Genomic DNA, 27626 nt, shown 5'->3' with positions numbered 1-27626 from the left:
GATGAGGATGGGAGCGATGTCCAGACGGCTGATGGAGATCACAGCACAGACATCGATGCTGATCTTCATGAGATGGAGGTTGCTGTTATTCAGAAGCAGAGACAGGACCTTCAGGGAACGAGTCCGGTGCTGTCTGGAAGTAGAGCAAATATTAATGCTAATAATGGATTGGACTCGCAAGGAAATACGACAGAGTTCAACCAAGGATTATATGGGTAAGAATGGAAATCTAAACTCAGTAGTATTCGCTGACCTTTTGGTATTCTATGTCGATTAACACTATTTTTCTTCATATTCGTAAAAGGTGAAAATAGAATTTGCTGTGGCAAACTGCTTACAAACCAAAAGGACCTATGGCATAAATGAAACAATTGTTTTTTTACCTTGGTACTCTGCTAGGGTTTGAAACGTCAGGCCCCTTAACTTAAAAAAAAAAAGGAAAGGTATGAGGTTTCTGTCCTTATCTTTTCTAACGATAATACCAGTGCAATTTATAGAGCATCTCAAGTAGAAACTAACCCAATGCCTTGAGCAAACATTTAGATTCCAACTAAACAACAACATTGTGGCAGAAAATCGGAAAAGCATTGGAAGAAAAATCTACACTTAGAGTTGCCAACTAAAGTACACCGAAAAGGTATCTTAAAAGCTAATAGTGTTAAAACCACAGATTTTATGGGTTTTCTTAATTTTTAGAAACAAGTCATGGTTAAGGTTTACAATAAGTTAATTATGTTTCAAATGGGTTTTTTTCATTTGTGAGTGAAAAACAAGCATTTATGGGATATCCATTGTTCATTCAAAAAATGGATATTATTCATGTTGGTTTTAGAAGGAGAAAAAATACAGAACATATTGAAAAGCTACTTAGAAAAACCCTGCAAATGTGAATGCGATGTGATTTTCAAGTCACAAATTCACATCAGAGCTGTCACAACGAACTTGCTTTTACATGGAGCATTCACAGGGCTTTACTAAGTAGCTATTCAATATATTCTGTAAGTACGAACCGGGCTTAAGCTTGTATAAACTTGGACTTAACTTGATAATAATCGAGAAATATTCTAGTTCATTGCTTGAAAAAATACGAATTTTCTTCCTGTATCTACAGAATGCAATTAATTGAAACAATTCAACACCTTCTTGATGAGCAGTTTGGGTTTTATCACGTCCAAAATTTCAATCTTCCGTAGTTCTGAAAATATGTTTGTCCTTTTGTTTTCCAGTCAAAATCCACGCAACCCGCTGCACTCAACAGCAGTTCTTAGGTCACAGAGGTCACCCATTTCCCATAATCCACTTACCAATGGTAATCCTCATGGTCTACGATCATTGGTAGGTAAACCTTCATATACACTTCTCTTAATATTTATGCATGAGGTCGTAATTCTTACCCAAAATGAGGCTATGGGCGCACGTCCCCCACCACTTGCAGTGGCTGCGCCTATGGCCTCCATTTGGGTTAGCGTTGTGATGTACCTCATGCATAACATTGGTATCTTATTTTGTGCAGTTTTTCATTCTTGATTTCTACATTTGTTAATTTTTGTCCATTGTTTTTCTCCAGTTACTGCGTATGTGCTTTTGCTTTGTTCTTGCTTTGTTTTGTCTGAATAAATAATTAGAATAATAATAATTATTGAGTTTATATTTCGCTGTCTCCGGGACCTAGGGGCGCCTAACAGTAAAAATACCAGTAAGAAAATTACACAGAAACAGTTTCAGAAAAAGTTTTTAAGAATAAGCAAAATAAAAATCAAGGCCAGCATTGACAAAAAGGTGCATGAACACAATAATACTGTAAAAACAATGCAACTTGGGTACAGTAAAGCAAAGGTCACAATAAAATATAACTCGTAAAAACCAACAGATATAAAACCCACTGCACATCACCAAATGCTTTCATAAAAGGAAAGTTTTAAGTTGGCATTAAAAAGACTGTTTGAGTGCAGGTTACGAATATGTGATGGCAAGTTATTCCATAGATTAGGTGCTGCTGAGTAAAAAGCATGATTTAATATTAATAATAATAACATAACATCTATAAGGCGCACAGTATCTGGAAGGTACCATTCAAAGGCGCCGGAAGCTAGCAAGCAGACAAATTGAACAGATGAGTTTTGAGGTTGTGTTCGAAAGTATTTAGATCAGGTGTGTCCCACAGCTCGTCTGGCAAGGAATTCCAGAGACGCGGTGCGCAGCTGGAAAAGGCACGGTCTCTGATGAGTTTTGGGAATATAGAGTATGTGTGAGGGTTTCCTAAAGTAGCCAGCATTTTGCCCTATGGATATTCTAAAAAAAACTTGACCAGTTGACCTGAGGTTGTGACAACACAAATCAAATCAAATTAAATCAACTCATTTTGCTTTAAATCTCAAATACAGCAACCATCATGGCAAGCAGTCCTGAGTGAACCAGACGGTCTGGACGCATCTTCAACTGATGAAGACAATGACGATGATGCTACTACTGAGGAGCTTAGAGCATCCTTCCTTACTCCTTACCTCTCATCCACACCCATCACCCTCAACACTAATCAGAACGCTGGGGGTACTGCACAGATTGAAGGGGCTACTGGTAGGTTTGGTCTCTGGGATATTTCACTTGTGACACTTGAGCAAGACACTAAAACTATCATTCGTTAGGTTAGAACTATTATAAGGTCTTGAGTGGATATAGAAAAGTTTGCGGTAACACCATGTAATAACAATCTCTAAATGAGTTGGGGTGGTTCTGAAAAGAACCGTTGGATTAACTCCCCAACTCATTGAGAGATTGTTATTACATGGTGTTACCGCAAACTTTTCTATATCTTACTTCCACCATGCAAAGTTTCAAATCCTACTTGTCTTGAGTGGAGTTTCATATAGATTTCATAACATTGGTTTTGCATATTTTTGAGCTGTTGGTTAATGCAGTTAGTTGATCAAGAGTGGTCGACAAATTATTTGTTTGGTAAAAATTAACATTCATTTTCAAAGAAAAACAATCATTTGTGGATTTAGTTGTACAGATTTAGAGACAATTTTGACTAAATGCATTTTTGTTCATTGCTGTTAATGACCTTATAGCACTGAGCCAGCGAATTGGTTGTCATCACCCAGGGGTAAATGGGTACCTGTGAGGACAGTTTATCTTGGTGTGTTACATATTTGGCAGTACAGGCTTTATTCTTCAAAGGGAGCTGAGGTTTTGTCATAGTGATTTGTATTGTGACATCACACTGTACCTAGCATGCAACTACGAATGATTTTGCAGTTGAGATCAATCTTAACTCTTTGTGAAATCCACCCCAGAAAGTCGAGGCTCAGTGGCTCTTTTGTAAACATGTCATGTCACAGGTTATGTAAATAAATGATGTTGTTCATGTCCTCAGATCCTACAGTCCTCTTGCGACTACAGGGGCAGCTGAGGGAGCAGAAGCGCATTGCAGACCGTGAGAAAGGTTTGCGCCACAACGCAGAGGATCATTGCCAAGCTCTAGAGGGCGACATTGAGGATATGCGTAGGTGAGATACTTTGTCATTGGACAAGCTTTGGTGCGTAAAGCTTGAACATTTTGAGACCATGAGAGAAGACTGTACGTATGTATTTGTGTGTTAATGTAAAATAAAAACACGACCCAAAAGCAGGGCCCAATTTCTACTGGAGCAGAAAATATTGCTTAACAATTTTCTGCCAAGCAGATGAGCAGGATACTAGTCACAGATGGCACATGTGAAATGGTGGTAGCCTTATTCTGATAAATATTGGTCTACTTTGCTAAGTCGCTACTCACTGTGCTTAAATGTATGGAATTTGAAAAGCTCTTTTCCAGTAGTAGTGGTCATGTTTTGGGCAGTATTGAGGTCACTTGGTATGGTTCTACATTTATATCAAGATGACCACTCAATATATATCTTCTTCTATTACCGTTTCAGGAAACTTGAGGAGTCCAGTCACATGAAAGCAGCACTGGATCAACATTTATTAGACCTAGAAGCCAGGATTCGAACCTTGGAGTGAGTACTCTACTCTGCGTTCATTATTCCATTCATTATACTGATCATTCCTAACAAGGTGCTTGAAAGCAAGATCAAGTAATAGCGGATGTGGCTACTAAACAATAACAAATAGAACATTTATAAAGCGCCTGAAACAAGGGAATGCAAAGCACTGGAAAAGGAAAAGAAGAGAAAGCCAGAAAGATTGAAAACATAAGTGGGAAGTTTATTCCATAGCTGAGGGGCAGAGGCAGGACAAATCTCAGTCACTAGGCCTGATTGCAAGATTTGGGAACATCAAGAAGAATGGAGGCGGTACGAGAAAGACTTCTAGTTATGAAGTAGAGATGAGAGGTAACTTGTAGACAGGCTAAGGCTCGGTCAGGGTGTAAGTGTGTGTTGAAGTATAAGCTTTCCATAGCAACATCCTTAGCAACAGCCAAAGCCAGATCCACCAATTTGGACGCGTCCTTACATACTTTGACATGGGTTTTTTTTTCCCGCTTAAATTGCAGACATGAGATGAGCCAGGAGGTTGAGAAGAGAAATAATGCTGAGGTTCTTTTAGATAAGACCAAGGAACAACTCATCCGCAAAGAAGATCTCTATGCACAGTAAGTAGCTGAGCACACTTAACACGTAACCATGTAACACAAACAAAATAGATCTTCTGTGAGTGGTTGTTCAACTCATTTTGATTTTGGTCTTGTAAATTATTGTGGTCAAGTAAACATTTCGCCCCCCCCCCCTCCCCTAATGGGAGACTTTGGAACTCTAGGTGGCAGCAGACTTACCAGATAAATTTCCATTGTTTCCGTAGTTCTGAGCATGCATACATTACCGAGAACTATGGATTTTACCTGGTTAGTCTGCTGCCACCAAGCGCCCCAAAAGTCTCCCATTGGAGCCTTGCTCAAACCTACTGCATGCTCATGGTCTGCCATTGTGGAAGTCAAATTGCATGTTAAGATGTGGTATGCGTCTAACAGTAGGTTCGTCTCCTAGAGTTTTCCCTGCTATGTAACACTGGTGGAAGGTGACTCCAAGAATGGCAACAAAACAAGTTCTTTTTTTGTTGGTGATGATGTCGGGTGAATCGGTTCAACAGCAGGAAAAGAAATCAAGACATGGTTATGTTATTAATTTGTTGAGAGCTCAGGAATAGATGCCTGAAACAAGTGTTTTAATTCTTCTGATTGCAGTGAAATAGAAGCCAAGCAGAAAGCTGAGCTAGGAGCTAGAAATCTTAGTTTAGAAGTCAGAACAGCTCAGAATTTAGTGAGACAGGTAAGTGGCTAGAAAATGGAGTTTCTGTCATTTCTCATCTTCTCTCTCGCTGTTGTCGTGGGTTTTCATTTGAAGCTATATTTTTGTTTTGATTGAACGTCTGTTGAGAGTGTAATCTAAGGATTGATTCAATAGGCTACGCCCACCTTCGTGGAAGGAATGTCCTGGCCAAGCAGGCTTTAGCAGGCTCTGGATTTGGATGGCAGAGTGTGGGTTCAAGTCCTGGTCATGACACTTAACCATCATTGCTTCACCTTTCAGATGGGATTGATTAATTCTGCAATTCTCCTCAAGCATTTTACAAGAATTTGGTACTAGTATTATTAATATGTAAATAACTTCTATCAATTTTGACTTCTCATTCTTACAAAGCTTGAAGAGGAACGTGATGAATTTCGTTCTCAACTCCTCCATGAGAAGCATGCCAGAGCACTTCAGGAGGAAATGGTACAAGACCAACTCCATGCCCAAGACGTCTTGCATCAGGTATGCAACATTTAGGAGATGTCTTAATAATAACTAATAACTAGTTCTTATATAGCGCTTTTTACAATAACCTTATCAATGCATCTAAGTTTGGAATCTTGTCAGTTTTGACTTTATTCATTGTTATTGTTAGCAACTGAGTTTAGCGTTTTTGGGGGTTTTAAACATAAATGTATTAAACCTTGTCAATCATAACTGTAATGATCTATGTCTTTTTTATTGTTTCTTTCTTACAGGAAACTTCCAGATTCTTCACAGAGAAGGTATGAGTTACATGTATTTATTTTTATTTTTATAAAGACAATGTATTGCTATTGAAGTAATGTTGTTGCTGTGAAGGTTTTGAATCGGTCAATAGCTGCACACTGCACCCATTTTGTCTGATTTCTCTTAAACATGGTGAAAGTGATTGTTTAATTTCATTTCTTTGAAAAGGTACCAGAATAACCTTTCTAGGTCGCAGCCTGGGTGGCGTTGTAAGAAAGTTTCTCGAGCTTTTTAAGAAAAAGTAAAGGGCCTAAACAAATTTAAACCAATTTAAAAGTGTGGCTGTGTACATATTAAAATGCAAAGCAGTAAGAGTAATTATGTAGTATGAGATAAATGATTGATATTTACAGGCGGAGGCAGTGACTCGTCTTGAAGCTGCTGATGAGAGTCGTAGAGTGGTGTTAAACCAGAGCGATAGACTTAAGACTGAGCTACATGCACTCAAGGTAGGTCAAAGGTCATTCAGAGTTAAGATCCTGCCGTCGATTTCACAAAACTCTGCCTAACTTAAGACTAATCTTAGGGCTTAAGACGAGTACCAAACCTGCACTGTAGCATGCAGACCTTAAGATTAATCCTAAGTTAGGACGAGTTACTCTTCCTAACTCGAGATAAGACGAGTCCTAACTCTTTGTGAAATCGACTCCAGGCCCAATATTATGATGCTTCTCACCACAGAATTCAACGCTTACGGCACCTTGTAAAAGTCATTCTTCTATATCCTATCCGCTGTTTTTTTAAAATCAGAATGTACACAAGGAATTGACTCAAAAAAAGGGGAGAAGGGTAGACGGGCATTGCACGGAGGTGTGTTCCACGTTGTGCGAGGGTCGGTAGAAAGATTACACAATAATAATAGTAATAATTATTTATTTATAATAATATAGCGTACAAACAGTTTTTACATATTAACATGAAAGGGAAGGTTCACGTTTGGTAATTACTCAAAACAAATATTAACTTTAAAAACTGACTTGGTAATGGGCATTATAGAGCTGTTGATAGTATAAAACATTGTGAGAAGCTCCCTCTGGAGTAACGTAGTTTTTGAGAAAGAGGTAATTTCTCACTAAAATAATCTTTTATTCCCATCTGTAAGCACACTAATTCGTCCAACAAGGGTGGTATTTCTCTCATCATTTTCTTGCTACTTCGATGACCAATTTAGCTCAAATTTTCACAGGCTTGTGTTTTTGTGCTTATGATGGGATACACCAAGTGAGAAGACTGGTCTTTGACAATTACCAAGCGTATACCTTCCCTTTAAGCTAAAAAGAGATACATAAGCAAAAATACAGCTAGACAACATTACTTTACAATAAGAACGACACAAACACAAACAGTGAGATAAAACAACAACACAACAATAAAGATAAAACAATAAGAATCACTCAACACTATCACACCACAAGAAAAAGCAATGTTGAGAAGGTACATGTAAATCAAATTGGCTTGTCAGTATGGATAGTTCTTAGTTCTGATGTAACATATTCTAACAGTAACAGTAACACTTCAACGATATGTTTAAGGGCAGTGGACACTTTTGGTAATTACTCAAAATAATTATTAGCATTAGGATGAGTAATGGGGAGAGATTGATGGTATAAAACATTGTGAGAAACGGCTCCCTCTGAATGGTCATAGTTTTCTAGAAAGAAGTAATTTTCCACGAGTTTGATTTCGAGACCTCAGATTTAGAATTTGATATCTCGAAATCAACCATCTAAATGCACACAACTTCATGTGACAAGGGTGTTTTTTCTTTCATTATTATCTCGCAACTTCGATGACCAACTGAGCTCAAATTTTCACAGGTTTGTTATTTTATGCACATGTTGAGATACACCAAGTGAGAAGACTGGTCTTTTGACAATTACCAATAGTGTCCACTGTCTTTAAAAATATAAAGCGCCTTCATAAAACTTGTTTGTATCTTTCCCTTTTCAGGTTGAGTTGGAGCGCCAGCGGATGAGGCATCGAGACGATCAAGGAATGCTGACCTCTGAAAATGAAGAACTCGCCAACAAAATTGATGAACTCAAGAGTGAAATTGTGAGTGTTATCACTGATTATGTCTTCCTTTCTGACTGTTCAGAATTGTAAAGTCCATTGATTTGATTTGTCGAACTTGAAACTCTGTGTTGGGGAGAGTTAATCTTGTAAAGGGAAGGGGTTTTGCCCCGGTGTTCCTGGTTTGATTGGCTGCATATTTCACCACAGCCATGACAGCACCTTGTAAACCATTACATGGTGCATAGGGTCCTTACTCTATGCATGGTGCTATGTAAAGGAATTGGTATCATTACTTCAAATATAGTCCCATATACATGTACATTGTACCTTGCAGGAAAACTGTATGTTATAGCGCCAGGAGCGTCACTGAGTGACAGATATCCGCGCTATATAGACGATGTGACCCGTGTCTACATTTAAACCGCCCTCTGTTGAAAAAAAACACTGTATACGTAATGTTTCGTTTGGCAAAAAGACCCGTTGTCATGGTAAGAATGCATACACTTTCTAGCTGGCTGCTAAAACACAAAGGTTTTGCCCGGCAGTATGCGCGCGAATCATGTTATGGTTTTCGTGTGACGTCAGAGGTCACATCGTCTATAAGAAGCCATTATTATTATTATTATTAATGTTTTCATTTGGCATGGCATTGTAAATCTTTCCTGTAATAGTTTGTTGATTTATTGTTGTATTTTCAGAGGGTGAGTGAAGAAGCCTTAGCTCATGCTACGATGGCCTTCAATTCCCAACTCATGGCTGTTAAGACTGAGAATGCTATGCTTCATGGCGGCGTCGAGAAAGAGATGAATAAATCAGACAAGCTTCAGACCAAGGTAGAAAATGTTCACGTTGATGTCTTTTCTTCTTCTGGTTAAACAAAAATCATTATACTAGGAATTTATGAAACATTCAAAATCCTCCACTGTGGTTTTGAATCGTAGATAAATTATGTCAGTGGTGAATGCAAAGTACACAGTCAACCCTCCTACTGTTTTCCCATTTAATATCATCTTCTGTGGTTTTAAAATGATAGATGCACTTTTATCAGCATGCAATATGATATTATGTGGTGAATGCATACACACAGAACACAGTCAACCCTCCTACTGTCTGACCATTTAATATCACCCACCGTGGTTTTAAATGACAGATGCACTATGCCACCCGGCAATATGATATCATTTGATGAATACATATACACAGAACACAGTCAACCCTCCTACTGCGACGGACAAGTCAAGATTAGAGTGACATCCACTGCGGTTTTTCAAACAACAGATAAATCCACAATTAGATCCACACCTCCACATGTACAACACAGCATTTGTTCAAATGTATTTATCATTTTTCTAGATGTCCAAATAACACTTGTGAAGATGCCTTATACATAAATACACTATCAGCCAATAACACAAAAATAGTGTCAGAGAACATATTTGTTGGACTTCCATAGCCATTTTTTTTCAAGAGGGGAAAACTTGCCAGAAATATATTTTCATTTAAAGCCATTATACACTTTCGGAACAGAAAAAAAATAAAAGTTCACAGATTTACAAATAACTTACAGGGTTTACAGAAGGTAATGGTGACAGACTTCTCTTGAAGTATTATTCCATGAAATGCTTTACTTTTTCAGAAAACATTAGAACAATTTCAATTCTCGATATCGAGAATTACGGATTTATTTTAAACACATGTCATGACACGGCGAAACATGCAAAAGCAATGTTGGGTTTTCCCGTTGTTTTCTCCCAACTCCGATGACCGATTGAGCCTAAATTTTCACAGGTTTGTTATTTTATATATAAGTTGTGATACAAAAAGTGTTGGCCTTGGACAATACTGTTTACCGAAAGTGTCCAATGGCTTTAAATAAATAGAAAGAAAACAATCAAAGTCAAATATATTGTAAAGGATGAAAGTTACATGAATGAAGTGCTGTACTTAAATGAAATAGACGTGATTATTTATTTAATTGTAATGAGAATCCATTCCCACTTAATACAGCTGGACTCTGTAGACAGGAGACTCAAATCCACATCACAAGAACTGGAGAAAGCTCAACAGGCGAGGGCTGAACTGGAGCGGTAAGTACATAATTGTCTGTATTCATACCTCCATCAATCACTCCCACTGGCCGCAAATCCATTTTAAAAGAATTTTTCTTTATGCAAGTTAGCCCCAAACAATGCTAAAATTCACTATTGGTAAGGGGTTACAGAAGAAAAAACCAATGAAGATGAAAGTAACTCGTCGGTAGTTATTTTTCTTTTGACATCTCAAGGTCTTGATACTATTCAAATTATTTCTTACTCTTAAGTTGTGTCCTTTAATGTTTGTCTGTTTCTTAAATGTTAGTGTCAGGAGCTCTGTCGGACAATGATTAAGTTTGCAATTTTTCTAATCAAACATGGTTTGTACTATTTACAATGTTTTGTTTTTTCCCCTTGAAATTACTACATGAAATGAATAGTGTAAGTAATTGGATTTAACAAGCCAAATATATGCCTGACACTTCATGGGGGCAATGGAGACAGGTGCCTCCTTTGCCCCTGGCTTTTTGTGCCCTGGAGCCCCTTGAAATGTTTGAATGGAACTTCACAATCTTCACATGGAGGTTTTAGTTTTATTAGACTTTACACTGGCATAACAAAATATATACAAGACGATACATAAAGAAACAAAGAAGCAAAAGAGCTGAAAATACCAAGCCAGTGAGTGGCGAGGAGGAACAGGTGACCAGCACCTCTACAAAGCCGTCCTGCCACAAAGAATGTCCCCTGAAACCCACCCCACAGTTAAAAACCACCCATCCCACTGTTAAATACCAAGGAGAAAACCAAGGAGAAAACACCTTTGTGTCCTTTCCCTTTTAAAAACTAAGCATCAGGCCTACCAGTGAAAGGATTTTGAAAGAGGTTTAACAAATAAATTCTTTTTCTTAAGGCCCGGTCCCACTGCAGCAATAATGAGAACGATAATGATAACGATGCAAAGAGAACGCATTCCATTGGTTGAATGGGCGTGTGCGTATTCTGCGTGGAGCAATTCAACCAATAGAATGCATTCTCTTTGCGTCGTGATCATTATCGTTTTTGTTATCGCTGCAGTGTGACTCGGCCTTAAAGCTTGAATATTATTAAATGCATTCCTATTCACACACAGTTACTTCAAGTGGAAAGTTCACATTGCTATACAATTGTACAACAACCCTACAGCCCTTCAGGTTATTGACCAATTATGTAAATTAATTTCCAGTAAGTAATTGGATATCTGCTCGCCAGTCTTCAATCTCTTCTTCCAAACCAAACTGTCTCGTATAATGTGACTGTGTTTATAAGTGTCTGTTATTAAATTACCATTGAGTATGATATAAAGGATTTGCCATAGGGTATACTGATCAATGTATAATTCAACACAAGGATCAGTTCACCAATTTCAAGGTATTTCACACGTATTAGGATAAACTAATTATTGTAGGTTGTGTTTAAAGCTTTACATGGTGTAGAAAATAAGATAAGAATTAACTATAAATAGTAAACTTACAGGTACAACCATTTGTAAATCTCTTTTGTTGGAGTGTTGGCTCTGAGAAGAGCTGGTGTGGTCTCAACGTTTCAAACAGTATACTACGCTTGTCTTCTTGTCTCAATGTTATTAACTTCAAAGACCTGCAACCCCCCCACCCCCTCTCGCGTTGGTACACCAGCACATATACTCATCAGCACTGTGATAGTGCCTGGGGAGATTTGTCTATGGCTTTCTTACAAACCCGTTGTGTTTTTCAATCGTTCCTTGTTAAGTTCACTTCAGAGGGAGAGAGATGAATGGAGCTTGAATAGGGACAAGCTGGGAGCTGAGATTATTTCACTTCGAGACTCTTCACAGGTAGAGATACTTGGCTATAATTTGTTTTTATCCTAAAGGCCGGTTTATAGTCGGTCGCGCGATGGTCGCCGATGGAAATCTTGCGCGCGATCCTTAGACGAGGCCTCAAAACGGTGTATTTTTATGATCGCGCGTCCAGATTTCCATCGCGCGACCATCGCGCGACCGACTATAAACCGGCCTTTACACTGATGTGTATTAGGCACTGTATACTCGGTACTTTCCCAAGTTCTGTGCGAAAAACCCGAATTGTTTGTCCTTGGCTGCTGGTAAACAGGAGATAAAGTTGATTCTTGGCAATAAATCACTTGTATTTTCTGTTGACACAGTTTATAAAAAGTGATTAATGCTCAAATTTGGAAGGGGAAAAAACATAAGAATGTAGCTCAAAACATTTACTGAAAGAGATTTGATTTCTACAAAACTAGAATTGAGTGAGAGAAAAAATACCTAAACAGTTTAACCTTTGAACTCATAGACGATTCAGCTCATTTGTGTTGTTTTCTTGGTAAGCATTCTTCAATAGTCAACAAAACTAATAGAGATTTAAACAGACTAAAAGTCAACCTTTCAACAATAACACCACACTCCCAGACTTGCATCATGAATTTACTGGTCCCAATTTCATGGCTCTGCTTACCGTAAGCACATATTCAGTGTTTATGGCAGCAGGGAATTTCGTGCCTGCTAAGCATATTTCTCGGGTTAGCAGGAAATTTCTGCGCGTGTGTACATCCGCGTTACTAGGCATTCTATGCTTACAAGGCTAGCGGTGATCAAAAGCGCAGAATTCGGCGGTAAGCAGAGCCATGAAATTGGGCCAAGCTTTACTATCGCAATTACTGGCCTCAGGCCTGCAGTCAAGTGTTCATTTCAAACCCTGCCAAATTTGAACAGGATACTATAGTAGTAATATTTTTCATCAGTTGTAACTAATTATTAAACATATTTTGATTCTTCATTCAGGCTACAACCAAAAAGTACACAACAGCAGAAAGCAGACTCCGTAGTCTGGAGAAGGAGGTGAGTTTGCAAGTATTGTTTCTGCTTTGTACTCAGATCACAGCATGCTTTCATAATTATCCTGTTTAATCCTCTAGAGACCATTTATTTTTGTGTAATCACCAACAAATATCCATATATGGCTAATGTTGACAATTTCTTTTAAGACTCCGAAAAGTTAAGGAAAAAAGCTTCATTTTGTTCATCTCTTTTTCTTTAATGGGAGACTTTTTTTAGATGCCTGGTGGAAACAAGTATGACTGAGCCCAATTGTATAGAGCTGCCTAGCAGCCGATATTATGCTTACTGTTCTATTATTATTATTATTATTATTATTATTATTATTTATTCGGCCAAGATTTCAACAAACAGTACAAGATACAATATTGAAATATAAATAAAGAAATATAACAGTTATAAGAAACAACGAATGTAAACTTATGACACCTAGAACAATTGTAAACCAATGATGGCATGAAACAGAACACTGGCAAACCAAGCAAGACAATTGTAAAAACAGACAGGACAAGCCCATTCTAAGATGGCCAGGATTAATAAAAGTGAACCTAACCACTGTGACTCGAAAGCCTATCAATCCAGTGCTAAATGTAATTATAACACCCCTTACAAATATTCTGCCTTTTCATTGGTTTAGAGCGCGTCACATGATATGTCTTAGTTTTACTAGCCAGCGGCCGTGTGATAGTGCATCGTTTGCCGTGTGATAGTGCATCGTTTGCCGTGTGATAGTCCGACGACTATCATTCGGCATGCAGTACCCAGACGTCTTTTTACCCACCTCGAACCCAACCAGTTGTGCATCTGTGTATCTGAAATGCGCGTACGAATGTTTTGTGTCGTAGATGATAAATAGTCTGTTGGGGTGTTATAAAACAAATATTGACTGCTTTAACTTTTGGTATGGTTAAAATTACAACTTCCTCGGTGATCCGCGGACCGTGCCTTGGGGAAAAAGAATGCTGCGGGGATCACCTCGGGAGTCGTAGTTTTAACCATATAACTCAAAGCAGTCAATATTTGTATACTATAGGGTGAAGGCCCAATTTCATCAAGCCTGTAAGCAGACATTTAACACTTATGGGCACAGTTTCTATTTCACGAACACTGGTAACCGTAAGAAAATCAAAATGCCTGCTAGCTTGCCAGTAGTTCTTGTAAGCAGATGAGTAATGTAATAATGCAAATTTATTGTGGATGCACACTCGTGCTGTCAGGGCCCAATTTCATAAAGCTGTTAAGCAGAAAAAAATATTTGATGATTTTCTATTCTAGCAAAAGGTTGAGTTAGGCACTAGTCAAATTAATTTTAACTTTGTAATTTTGGCTGGTATTAAAAAAAAATGTTTCTGTTAAGCAATACTTTTCTGTTCTGAGCAGGTTTTTGTGCTTACATGCTTTTTGAAATTGGGACCAGATCTTCTCTATTGTATATGAAAGCATTTCTGCTGACACATGTTCTTCTGCAAAAAGTAGGCTACCTTTAAACAGCTGGCTGAGTTTTCCCATAAATAATCTGACACACGGATTTGCTTCAGTATAGTAAAATTTGACTTCAGTGCCAAATTTCATAAAGAGTGTCACAAAAACTTGCTGAGCACAAACAAATCTTTCTAAGCAAAAATAGGCTACCAATTAGAAAACCATACATGTATCATTACTGTGACTGGAACCCCATTTCTTGCTTAACATTGAAATCTGCTCAGCAGTATTTTCTGCTTAACAGCTTTATGAAATTAGGCACTGGTGTCTTTAGGTATTCATTGCTTTCTTCTTGCTTTGCCTCTATGTTGCTTTGTTGGGTTAGGCTTACCATTCATCTTTTTTTTGTTTGTCTTCTCATCGCTTGTCCATTTCCCGTCCATGTCCTTAACCCGCTGGGTGGCAATAACAGCTTCAGGTAGCAAGTACATCACTCATGGAACGTAGTAACCAACTTGCATCCCAGCAGCGAGACTTAGACAGTAGAAACACACGCCAGAACTCTCACGACACTCTCCTGCAAAGGGAAAAGGTATAGGCTCTACAGGTTGTTCTTAATAACTTTGGGTATTCAATAGATGTTATATTTGCACCAGGGTTACTGAGGGAATACTAACTTTGGTTTCACCCATCGGTGTAAGGTTACAACCAAAATTGATTTTTACTTTGGGAATGCTTGAGAACAGAAAACTTTCCCCAAAACGTACATTAGGTCGGTGTTTTGGAGGATTTATTTGCAATTTTATATTTTTCAACAATCAAAAGGGCCTTAAGTCTAAGATGGCTGTAAGTCCGCAAAATAATCAAATACCCCCATTAAAAGTTTTCCGAACCAAACTCATAATATTCACCGAACCGATACATATCAATGAAGAACTCAATTTTACTGATTTTTTCCTTATTTTTGGAAAAAAAAAAGAAAGAAAGTTGACTAGAGAGGCATTTGAATCTGCGACCTTCGGATTAATGGTCCAGCGCTTAACCAGCTGAGCCATGAAGGCCTATGATGTTGGTGGTTTACTTATTTTGTCAATATCTTTGTTTGGGGTGCCAATTAGAAGTCATAGACCTTTTCGCAAATACTGGGGCGCTCGCGTAAAGCTTGGAATTAGGTGCATTGTGGTCTAGCTGGTGATCAAATTTGATCCATATCTATCCCACCATGCAGCTCATTCAACAGTCTGCGTTTGCGCAATGGTATTTGCGAAAAGGTCTATTGAGACTAGATGTCTGCTGCCCTCGTGTGCTGTGTAGTGTTTCATTATAATCAGTTACATGTCGTTGATCGAACATACAAATCTTCTCTTGGGGCACAATACTTTTTGTTGATGGTCCATTGTAAGAATCGCAAACCATTTGAAGTTCATTAGGTGTATTTAAAAACTTCTACATCTGTTTGTGTTATCAGTGTATACTACTTCTCACCAGTGTTATTTTGCTATAATCGAGCATGGTATTATTTCCTACTTTAGTCTGATTTCCAATTTGTGCCCGTGGTAAAATCAGATAAATTGTGATTAAACAGCTTGAAAAGTCCCTTTAAGCCAACACCATGTGTGCATGTATAAGTCAGTTCTTGTACTCAATAAGATGTTCCTACTTCTCCCAAGGTACTTGCATTGTGCCTGTATAATGCTGTTTGATTTGAATTTGAAGTTTTTACTGGTGTGTTTGTTTCACAGGAGGATAATTATAAGATCTCTGCAAGAATGGAAGGCATGGTTGAAAGGTAGGTGTGCAGGAACAAGCATTCATTCAAATCTTAAATCTGATTTTTGTGGTCGCAATCTCACAGTGGAGATCAAACAACCCACTTGTGTTGGTTTTTGGTCTAGTTGGTCGTTTTTATTTTTCATTTGTTTTTTTTAAAGTAAGTTTGCCCCAAACAAGGCTTAAAGCCAGTCGTGGTAAGGGGCTACAAGATGAAAGTAAGATAACTCGGAGAGCTTAAGCTAGGAATTGATATTCTACTTTAAACATTCTAGATTATAGGATGGAGAGAAACACACACCAAGCAAAGAGCTCTTACTTCTCTTGCACTTGTTTCCAAAAGCTCCTTTGAATCGCCAACTCGAGTAGTTAACAACATATATAAATGCTGTCCTTCAATTTGGATCTTAGATACTTACCTTATTTAAAAGCAATGACTCTCACCCCGGACTTATCTCCTGATTGTTTTGATCAGACTGAACGATGCCCAGAATGAGATTGCCAAGTTACGTCGTTCTCTAGACACCACCCAACAGGAGAAGATTCATAGAGATAAGGAGATGATGGATGCTCAGGAGAAGTTTAGCAGTACTCTCAAGACACTGCAAGCTGAGAATGAAAGGGTGGGTGGCTACACTACCCCCTTTGTCCCCCTAGGTCCCTCTCTGGATCAGGGCCTGATTTCATAGAGCTGCTTTAGCAAAAAAATATAGATGTTAAATTTGCATCAGGGATAAAGAACATTAATTTTGGTTTTTACCCATACACCGATGTGTGTTAGCAGTCTAGGTGGTCTAGTTGGTAAGACACTGCTCTAGAATTGCAAGGGTCGTGGGTTCGAATCTCAACCGATTAATTTCCCTCTGATATTTTTTCACAGAACTCTGTAAAGTACTGAGTATACAGTGCTAACACACATCGATGTATGGGTAAAAACCAAAATTAATATTCAGAAAAACATAGCTTACAATTTTTCTGATTTTTAATTGTAAAACTAAGCAGGACACCAGTTACTTCATTTTGTCTTTTTCAACCTAAGTTCAGAAATTCACTGGCTAACATTCACCTCTCTCTATAGGTTGGTATTTTGCCACACGAGGCAATTTTACTGGCAATTAGGAAGCAACTAATTGCTCTAAATGCAAACGGAATTCTCCCGTAGCATTCCTATCATTCCTCAAATAGTGCCTTACCATCCCCTAGAAAATTCTGTGAAATTTTAAGTCTCTTTGAAGATTGTTCAGAACAAGTTGTCTGTTAATTGTCTGGCGTGACTTGGCCCCAAGACAGGCCCTGTTACATGGAGGGAATGGCAGCTGGTCTTGGCCTTGGTGCCCTTTCAGAAGTTCCCCATAGACATTAAGACTTTCCAGTGGAAGTTCCCTTTGCAAAGTGATACTTGCATTGCCCTCTGAAAGATGAAATGCAATTGAAATACTCTGGTAGCGTATGAAACATTCACCGTACACCGTCCCCTTGAAAATTCTGTTGAATTCTGTGAAAAAGTCTTTTTGGAGATTGTTCAAAACAAGTTGTCTGCAGATAGCCTATGTGACTTTACTCTAAGATTAAAGGAAAGTTACAGAATTGGTAAGAAACAAAAAACGTGAAGAGCACAGATAACAAAACTTACACGGTCTAATGATGATGATAGAAGAAAACATCTCATGAAATATTATTGTCTGAAACGTCACATTTGTTGAGAAATAAAATGATCTTATTTCGGAGTTTGTTTGGAGTTTATCGCTCAGTGAACGTTTTTTTTTTCGTATTTTTTATCCCATTGAATGTAAATAGGTTTTTCACTATTGTCTCGGAACCCAGATGGTCGATCAATCTCAAACTTTTACAGGTTTGTCAGTTTATGTATATGGTGGATTCCATTCAGTGCTTACACTGCCAGCAACTGTTTAGTCAGCAAAACTTATTCTGTAATTTTGCTTGAAGACGACTATGTTTTCTTTGCGATGTAGACTCGTACACTCTGGGAGGAAAGGATGTCTACATCATCTGAGAATGTCTCAAGACTGAAGGAGGAACTTCAACGATCGGAGCATAATAGAAGCCTCAGGGATCAAGAAATTAGGCAGATTCAACAGGTGGGGCTTAGTCATGTGATATTGTTTGATTTTTTCCTACAAAGTTGGACAACTTCCCGAAAGGGATGCTTGAGGAATTTGGACTGTTGGGGTTTAAAAGCCATTGGACACTTTCGGTAAACAGTATTGTCCGAGGCCCAAACTTTGTGTATCACAGCTTATATATAAAATAACAAACCTGTGAAAATTCAGGCTCAATCAGTTATCGGAGTCGGGAGAAACTAACGGGAAAACCCACCCTTGTTTCCGAACGTTTCGCCGTGTCATGACATGTGTTTAAAATAAATCCGTAAATCTCCACATCGAATGTTGATATTGTTTCAATCTTTTCTCAAAAAGTAAAGCATTTCATGGAACAGTAATTCAAGAGAAGTCTTTCACCATTACCTTCTGTAAACCCTGTAAGTTATTTGCAAATGTGCGAACTTTTAAATTTTTTTCTGTTTCGAAAGTGTCCAATGGCTTTAATGCATTTTTTCGAAGGAACAGTCTTATCAGATTGTATCTTTTGTGTGAATAATTTTATACCTTATCTTATTTACACTTTGATTTGTTAAACACACAGGAGCTGACTGAGGCACTCAGGAAATTATCAATATCAGAAGCCAATTTGGAACTCGCTAGAAAGGTAATCAACTTTCATAAACAATAAACAATCATAGTCAATAAATAATTTTAGTATTATTTTCTTTACTGTGAAGTTAGTTGAAAGTCATTATTTGTAAAGTTAGGTTTTTTTTTAATGTGAATGCAATTTTGCTATTAACACTGTTAAAGCGATGCAACTTTTCTGACAAATTTTGTAAAAAACGGAAAAACAATATTTCATGGCTTTAAAGGCATAGTGTATCAAAGTTAACTTTTTGGCTGGTGTTTGTTTTCATTCTCTTTCCAGAACAAGAATGAGCTCGATAAGGAAAAGCAGCATCAAGGACACCACATGAAACAGTTGCAGGATCAGGTATTGTTGTTATCATGTTGCAAATTTGTTGTTAAGGTGACATAAGTTCCATGCTTCTCCTCATTGAACCCAAGTCTCGACACTCATGGGGTAACAGGTCTTTTTCTTCAGCTGCGCCACGCATCTGGCACTCTGTACCACTTAATCTTCGATCTTGTCTTTGTACCACAAAATTCAAATCTCTTCTCAAAACTTATCTTATGTCACAGGTTTTCAAGGACTAATTTTGTTGTGTCTGTTTTTCTTTAGTTTGTTTTGTTTTCTGGTTTTACTGCGCCTTGAACACCTAGCAGGGTGGATACATGCGCATTACAAGACTTATTATTATTATTATTATAGTTCCACCATAGGCTGAATCATCTTAAAGGCAGTGGACACTGTTGGTAATTACTCAAAATAATTATCAGCATAAAACCTCACTTGGTAACGAGTAATGGGGAGAGGTTGATGGTATAAAACATTGTGAGAAACGGCTTCCTCTGAAGTGACATAATTTTCGAGAAAGAAGTAATTTTCCACGAATTTGATATCGAGACCTCAAGTTTAGAATTTGAGGTTTGAAAATCAAGCATCTGAAAGCACACAACTTCGTGTGACAAGGGTGTTTTTTTCTTTCATAGTTATCTCGCAACTCCGACGACTAATCGAGCTAAAATTTTCACAGGTTTGTTATTTTATGCATATGTTGATATACACCAAGTGAGAAGACTGGTCTTTGACAATTACCAAAGGTGTCCACTGTCTTTAAGAAGGACCCTTTTAGAGCCACCACCTTGGGTATGTTTTTGAGGTCGTAACCAATATCTGTTTCAGTCATATAGCCAGTGATTAACCAATGGTAAATTCAACCCGGACCATTTATTGGTTACAATCGCCAAACAAACCACTGATTGAGGGCATGACAGTTCAAACCTTTTCCGTCCTCAAGAAGGTCTGACAGCACACGGTGATCAGCGCAAAAGCCTAACATAAAACAGGCCCAACTCTCTGCCCTTCAACAAAACCTTTAAACATCTATTTGAAATGATCTAGAGAAAATGTATTATTTTGTACATTCAGTGAACTTCATTTCCTGACCAGAAAAGAAAATTGTTATCCGTTTTTTAGGAATGTTATCTCATTCCAGTTATGAAAAGCTATAGGATTTACTGGTGATAATAGTAATAGTGGCTTCTTACATAGCGCTTAAAATCCATCACCCAGTGATGCTCATGGCCCTCCAGCATTCGGTATTTTTTCCTGCAAGGTATATGGAGCTATGTTTTTAAAGTATGAGGCCTATTCCTTTACATAGCACCATGTAATGGTTTACAAGGTGATGTGGCGCAATATGCAGCCAATTAAACCAGGAACACCGGGGGCGAACCCCTTCTCTTTTAGATACATTGTAAGTGCACTGGGCTATTATTTTTGTGTTTTACACAACTCATGGGATCCACGGCTTTACGTCCCATCCGAAGGACAACGCATCATAGTGAAGGACACAAGTGTCACCACTGGGACCCAAACCCACACTCTGCTGATCAGAAACACCAGAGCTTGAAGTCCAGTGCTCTTATCCGATCGTCCACGTCACGCTGCTATATGACCAGGGCCCAATATGGCTCTGCTTACAGTCGAATTCTGCACTTCAGATCACCATTTTGCGCTTACTGTGGAAGCTCTGAATTTCTGTGCTAGCTGTGATAAGGTGAAGAATGCCTAGTAATGTGGAGTACGCATGCACACAAGCAAAAATTCTCTGCTCACCCGTGAAATACGTTTGACTTAATCGCGCAATTTCCTGCTTCTGTTAGTGGCAATTCTTTGCTAACGGTAAGCAGAGCTCATGGTATTGTTGTATCGATCAAATGTGGAATCAATAATGAAAACAGTGTGAGTGTAATGAGACTAACTTTGCTGTGATATTTCAGATCACATCCATGGAGAGAGATCGACGGTCTCTTGAGGCACGGATTGAAGAGATTCAGAATGACTTAATGCAGACTCAGAGAAACAACTTGAACACCTCACAACAACTCATGGTCACCCAGACAACATTACAGAGAAAGGTAATCAGTCTCAAGAATTGTTTCATTTTAAAAATCAATCAACTAGAAAATAGGGTGAATCTTCTTACTTTCAATATACAGATTTGTTAAGTTTTCAATTCAGAATTGTCACAACAGTTTCCATAGTAAAAGAAGTATATTAAGTTGTGGGAGAATAGACAAGAATTTTTTAGCGTGAAGTTCATCTTTTCTTTTCTTACTATTTCAGTCTGAGCTTGAGGAGCGACTGCGAGACTTGGAGACAGAGAATGCTAAGATGGAGATGGCCGTTAACAACGAGAAGGCACAGAAGGAGAGCTTACAAAGAGAGATTCAAGAATCCAATAAGGTAAGATGGAGGAGCTGATTCCATCGGTATTATTTGAAAGATGTTAGGAAGATTTTTATTTATGAACAAATATCGTTGGAAAAATGTTTGAAAAGTAGATTATAATGATTTACACATGTACCTCGATGTTGTGTGTTTTTTTATTTTAATTCTTGGACTAACACAGCCCACCAATTTATGAAGTCAAAAATTTGGTTCTACAAAATGGCGGACCGGGTTAGTTCATGAAGTAAAAGGATAACCACACAATTTTTAGGCTTATTTGTGTGAAGCATTATATTTTACTTTTAAACCATCTTTTCGTTCATATTCATTTCGTAATAATAATAATAATAATAGACTGTTTTTATATAGCGCTTTTCACGCCTGAGGGGTGTCTCAAAGCGCTTCCAACATTATTACCCCTGGTCACTGGGCCTTAAATCAATCCTTAAACCATCTCAACTCCCTGGGGAGTATACAGCCTGTGCGCAATTATATGCGCTACTCGGCTAAACCAATCAGAAGAACCATCTCTGCCCTCACAGGTAGTGAACCCTTTTGACTCGCCCAATCCAAAGGCAAAGTGTCCCTTTAAGGGCTACATAGGCTTTGTGTTTATGTGTTGTGGTCATGTGTTGTTGGATAAACAGCTGTTTGGGATGGAGCAAGGATCATGGACTGCCGTTCCTCTTTGTAGATTCCAATACTCATTCCAAGTCTTTTATCCTCTTCCTTAGATGCGGGCAGGTCTGGAAGGTTTGGTTTCTACTCTGCAGACCAACTCCATGCATATTGAGGACAAATTACAGGTATTATTATTATCATTATTATTTATTATTAAGTATTACTTATACAGGGTAGCCCCATCAGTGTAAAAACAATGTTCTCCCTGGGGGCCCTGTAGAAAAGCAAAACACAAAACAAGAGATAAACAAATACACATAAAGAACAACCCCCACAAAAGCACCAACAGCACTCTATACCACCAGGAACAAAATCAGGGAAGAACAAGGCAGCAAAAAAACAATTATGCAAAATAAATCAATGACTCCGTAAACGCCAGTACCTAGAAGTGAATGAAGTCAAGGTTGGCTCATTACGCAATCTCTCAGGCAAACCGTTCCATAAAAGGGAACCTTCGTAAGAAATGCTTCTTTTGCCTTTCTCTATGTACACAGCATGAAATATCAGAAAATACTGCCATCCTAAAAGATAATTGGAGATAATATCCAAGTGCCTAAATTTGTTATTCTTTTCCTTGGTAAACTTTTTCGATTATTCAGGAGGAAACGGCCAATCGTAGTTTGTTTGCCAAAGAAGCTGAAGATCACAGAGGATTATGGGAGCTAGAGGTCAAGTCAAGGTCAAGGCTGGGACTCAGGGTAAGGTTTAGTGTTGGATAAGAATTGTTATCATTACCTAGGTGCATCCCACTGAATAGAAGTCCTATACGATCCAATGCTAAATGCATGCTAAATGAAAAAAAAAAAAAGTATTCAAAAGTCTCACAACCTCACAACTTTTTTTTATTTTTTTTTTAGCCTTCGAGAAAGACTCTGCTAGGGTCGAACCGCCAGGCCATTAATTTTTTTTGGGCAACTTTTGAAAACTAATCTATTATTAGTTTTCTGTGCAATGATACAGTTGTTGTCCTGATGATAAAAACCAAGCCCCATTTAATTATTTTGCTACGCCGTGCATGAAAAATCAGTGCTTAACAGCACAGCAACAAAATCCATTCTTTATGTAAGAATATCTGACTGGTTAGATTTTTGTTACTAAGCAATCTTTATTGAAACAGCAAGCACTAATATGGTTACCTTGTAAGTGTAGCCCGGTTCATACTTCCTGCGAATGGGAATGCATGCGAAGCGAATTTTGGTGACGCAACAATCAGTACGCATTCAATTTCCCATTATGGCTCAGAGAAATTCGCTTCGCATGAAGCATTCGCAGGAAGTATGAATCGGGCGCAAGCGCAGAATTTTGGTAAGCACATTCATAAAATTGTCCACTTGTTTCTAAACGAAACCATGTTATACTCTTGTTTTCAATTTATCTAGTAGCCTTCTTTTCTATTTTTCTGTTTCAGCACTATTCTCTACTGTTCATAGTTTTACCTGTGTGATTATAAAGCATATAAAAGAAACGGTGCAATTCTATGGTTAAACAAAAGATGTAATGCAACAGCACATATTGAAATAATTGTAATTCTCAATGTTTTTTGTCATTTTTAAACATTTCTATTGTTTATGAATCTCTGTATTTTAAACTCAATTCAGCTTGTAGCTGCGATGTTTGAAAGTGTTTTAATAAACCAATAATAATAAACAAATAATAAAAATTATTCCGTCAATCCTTTATCATTATTTATTTCAGATTGCTCAGTTGGAAAGAGCTAAGGCTGAAGTTCAGGCTCAAGTAGACGAGGTCAGTGAAAACTAGAACTTCATCATCAGACTGGTGCCTTTCAAATGTTGATAATATTAAAGGAATATGAGAATAGAAGCCAAGGAACAAGATACTTTAAATGAAATAGCTAGCTTCATTAATGTTCGCGATGAAGACATGGCACGTCATGGCCAAGCCGTTAAGAGCACCAGACTCAAGCGCTTGTGTTTTCTGATCAGCAGAGTGTTGGTTGGAGACCTGGGCCCAATTTCATAGAGCTGCTAAGCACACAAATTTTCTTAGCATGAAATTTTTGCCTTGATAAAACAAAGGATTACCAACCAAATTTTCACGTGATTTTCAGCATAAGCAAACAGCTGAATACCAGTAACAAGCAATATGCAACAAATGGAAATTTGGTTGGTAATCTTGTTTTTACCGAGGAATAAATTTCATGCTCAGCGAATTGTTGTGCTTAGCAGCTCTATGATGGGCCCTGGTCTTGACACTTGGGTCCTTGAGCAAGATACTTTACTATAATTGCTTTGTCATTGGGTTGGGACATTAAGCTGTAGGTCCTGGTACATGGATTGGCAGTGCAAACCCACAACCTTTTGGGGGGAAGAGTTGGGGTTAAACCTAAAGTTTGTGGTTCACATAGCAAGAACCCAAGGATTTAAAATCAGGAGAGTTGGGCAGTTGGGAAAAGTCACAAGGGTTGATTCCGGTGTTTGTTATTGTTATTATTTAGAGAACACCTTGTAGGGTGCAAATCCTTATTACAGTCAATACGCATTTATTTATTTTTACTGCGTGGGTTTGTTCTTTAGGAGAAGAAGAAAGTCCGTAAGATGGCGGAGATGAAGAGAAGCTACGAGGAGAGATGGCAGAATGAAGTACAGAGGTTAGTGCCAGTTTTGTTTTGTCAATGCAAGTAAATTTTCTAAAACATTTAAAAGGTTTTAATGTTTCTCAGCACTTGTATACAATTTCTTAAATAAATTATTCAACATAAAGACAGGTAATCTATTTTATATTTCAGAACACAGCAGCAAGAGCAGGAAAACAGCATCTTGAAAGCCAAACTAAAGGCAGCTAAGAAGAAACTCAAGGTAAGATTCATTGAATGTCTATGGGGTGAAACCAACAGATTTTAAGCACAGTATGTTTCGGTTCAGCAAACAGTGCCTCATACCCAGGAGGTCACTGTAGCATAAACCCTTTACATGTGATGTCACAAGCCCAAAACAGCACCCTTAATGAGGTTACTGATGACCTTGGCTGAGAATTAAGCGCAGTGCGGCTTATTCTGTACTTTATCTTGATATGTTCATCTCATGTTTATTGATTTTAAGGATTTGGAAGCTCCTGAGGTTCGCTTCAATTCTTTGCAGACTGGATTTGAAAGAGAACGACTGAATATGGATGCAACAGTAGCCACCCAGAGAAGACAGGTAGGTAGAACCTGTGGCCGATTTAAGAAAGAGCTAAGATTGATCTAAACGGCAAATCGATCGTAGTGGCTAAGTAAAGTGTGATGTCACAATATAAACCACTATGGTAATACTAACAATTTGTCGTACACACTTACACTTACAATAAGTTTTATCGCTTTGTGAAATCACCCCCTGGCTTTCATCGGCTTGCGCCCAATACATGAACCATGAACAGTAGGTACTGTGTACGTAGCTCGGCCTTTAACCTGCATTTTGGAGCAGTGCGTATTGCACGAACATCAGCGCTTGGAGCCTGAGCCACAGCCTAAGCTGGGGTTTGAGAAATGCCTCATGTTATTTTGAGATGGTGAAAGGAAAGGAAAAACTGCCCCGATGAGGGTTCAATCATATGCCATGAGCTTCATATGAATAGACCGATCTACTAAGCTTCGCCCCATTGCGTATTGACCAATCACAAAGCAACGAAGGTCCGACAAATAAGGTCCGACATGTATGTGCGTATCTTGGCGCGCGCGGCAGAGTTGTGCAGAAAGGCATTGGAGAGCCCCACATGTTCTTGCTCACACGTGCGCATCTTGGCGCGCGCGGCAGAGTTGTGCAGAAAGGCATTGGGGAGCCCCACGTGTTCTTGCTCACACGTGCGTCGTGGGCGGAGCCTACTGGATCGGTCTATTAGTGAACACTAACACTTTAACAATGTCAACTTTGACTAGCACTATTAAAAAAGGTATCCTTTGGGTTTCAGCTTGATGATTTGAACCAGCAGTTGGAGAGGGAGAGTGCGATGAGAGCGGAAACTGAAATGAAGAATAGACAGCTTCATCAAGGTGTGGTACCCTGACTCTCATTTAGCCCTACGTTGGGAAACCATAGACTCTAAAAGTTGTTGATGATGACTCTGCCTGAGCCTGGTTCCTGTGGGTGTACGCTGAGTGACTAAAGCCCGGTTCATACTTCCTGCGAATGCGAATGCGAATGCGAAGCGAATGTTGACGTCACAAGTTCGCAACGAAATTCGCACTGAGTTGCCTCCTGTTCAACTCACGGAAGTATGAACCGGGCTTTACTCTACCTGATTCTGCAGAAAGATCACTGAAAATAAACCAATCTTTCCATGTTCTGATGAGCAAACTTGTAAATCTCCCTGATTATGGAAACTACTATTCCCTATTACGTTGAATGTAATGTTAAATGTCTCTCTGATTATTGTTCAACATCTCCCTGATTTTAAGATGCAAAAGTGGGCGAGTTAGGGAGTTGGCTTCTGGTGTACAATTTGATCCCTCCTGCTTGATCATAACTCCTGCAAATGTGTAGTGTAGATCCCGGTTCATACTTCCTGCGAGTGCGAATGCAATAGAAATGTTGACGTCACAGGGCTGTTTTCACAGCAAATGTTTTGCAGGAGTTGAAGCACAAGTCAACTGATTCATTGTGAATTTGTGACGTCAAAATTCATATTGCATTGGCATTCGCAGGAAGGATGGTGACCAGTCTTAGATACCTTGAAAAGATATTCTGAAATCTGTTCTGCATTTGTGATTCCATTTAAATTGAATTTTTGATATAATAATTTGCTTAATTTAATTGTTTTCTTTGTTTTCAGAATTGTCATCTGCAAAGACTGTTGAGAAGGTAATTTTTTTACATATTTTTTTCATTTGTTGTTTTTGATTTGTGCTGGGAAATTCGGTACTTTGCATGATGGATGCAGAGCCATAGCTTTTCACTTTTTGTAAAAAAAAGTTAATTGGATTTTTCTGCGCATTGAACACCCTGCAGGGTGGATATGTGCGCATTACAAGTCTTATTATTATTATTATTATTATTACTGTAGGAATTTAGTAAGTACGTAGTTTGTTGTTTAAACTCTTCTATTAACATTTTTCTTCATTAGGGCAAGGACAAGCTTGAGAGGAGCAAAAGGAAACTTGAGGAAGAACTGACTCAGATGAAGGTGAGGAAAGAAATCATCTTTCAGACTTTGTTTTGTACAAAACAAATTTTGTTATTACGAGTATCACTTTGGCAAGGTGGAATGTTTGTGTTCTGTTGGTTTTTTTGTTGTGTGTTTTTTACCTTTGTTCAAATGCCAATGTGGATATGAAATGGGTTTCCAGTCCCTTCTTGTTGACATGTGTCATCCATCTGGGGTTTTCTCCTTCAAGATTTCTACATCATCCTTCCTTAATGGGTTTTCTTCTGGGTTTTATCTCAA

At 38.4% G+C, this 27626-nt stretch overlaps 1 protein-coding gene across 1 annotated transcript in view; it reads left to right on the top strand.

Moving 5' to 3' along the window:
- Nucleotides 1-12: 12 nt before the first annotated feature.
- The window catches only part of LOC117306900 (ankyrin repeat domain-containing protein 26-like), a 32798-nt gene continuing 5184 nt past the window's right edge, over nt 13-27626 (top strand). The window contains exons 1-32 of the mRNA XM_033791467.1: nt 13-215; nt 1227-1335; nt 2385-2577; nt 3377-3509; nt 3921-4001; nt 4499-4597; nt 5186-5270; nt 5643-5756; nt 5993-6019; nt 6377-6472; nt 7974-8078; nt 8738-8872; nt 10047-10126; nt 11843-11927; nt 12894-12950; nt 14842-14961; nt 16112-16158; nt 16615-16762; nt 18113-18238; nt 18804-18866; nt 19134-19199; nt 21113-21250; nt 21459-21578; nt 22298-22369; nt 22844-22942; nt 23940-23990; nt 24782-24855; nt 24994-25063; nt 25307-25405; nt 26154-26235; nt 27015-27043; nt 27306-27365. Coding sequence (XP_033647358.1) covers nt 73-215; nt 1227-1335; nt 2385-2577; nt 3377-3509; nt 3921-4001; nt 4499-4597; nt 5186-5270; nt 5643-5756; nt 5993-6019; nt 6377-6472; nt 7974-8078; nt 8738-8872; nt 10047-10126; nt 11843-11927; nt 12894-12950; nt 14842-14961; nt 16112-16158; nt 16615-16762; nt 18113-18238; nt 18804-18866; nt 19134-19199; nt 21113-21250; nt 21459-21578; nt 22298-22369; nt 22844-22942; nt 23940-23990; nt 24782-24855; nt 24994-25063; nt 25307-25405; nt 26154-26235; nt 27015-27043; nt 27306-27365 — 3006 coding nt within the window. The 5' untranslated portion in view covers nt 13-72. The remainder of the gene's footprint in view (nt 216-1226; nt 1336-2384; nt 2578-3376; nt 3510-3920; nt 4002-4498; nt 4598-5185; nt 5271-5642; nt 5757-5992; nt 6020-6376; nt 6473-7973; nt 8079-8737; nt 8873-10046; nt 10127-11842; nt 11928-12893; nt 12951-14841; nt 14962-16111; nt 16159-16614; nt 16763-18112; nt 18239-18803; nt 18867-19133; nt 19200-21112; nt 21251-21458; nt 21579-22297; nt 22370-22843; nt 22943-23939; nt 23991-24781; nt 24856-24993; nt 25064-25306; nt 25406-26153; nt 26236-27014; nt 27044-27305; nt 27366-27626) is intronic.

Source organism: Asterias rubens, chromosome 2 (genome assembly GCF_902459465.1).
Source record: "Asterias rubens chromosome 2, eAstRub1.3, whole genome shotgun sequence".
In the NCBI taxonomy this organism is placed as follows: domain Eukaryota; kingdom Metazoa; phylum Echinodermata; class Asteroidea; order Forcipulatida; family Asteriidae; genus Asterias; species Asterias rubens.
This window is presented reverse-complemented; position numbering and strand designations above follow the sequence as displayed.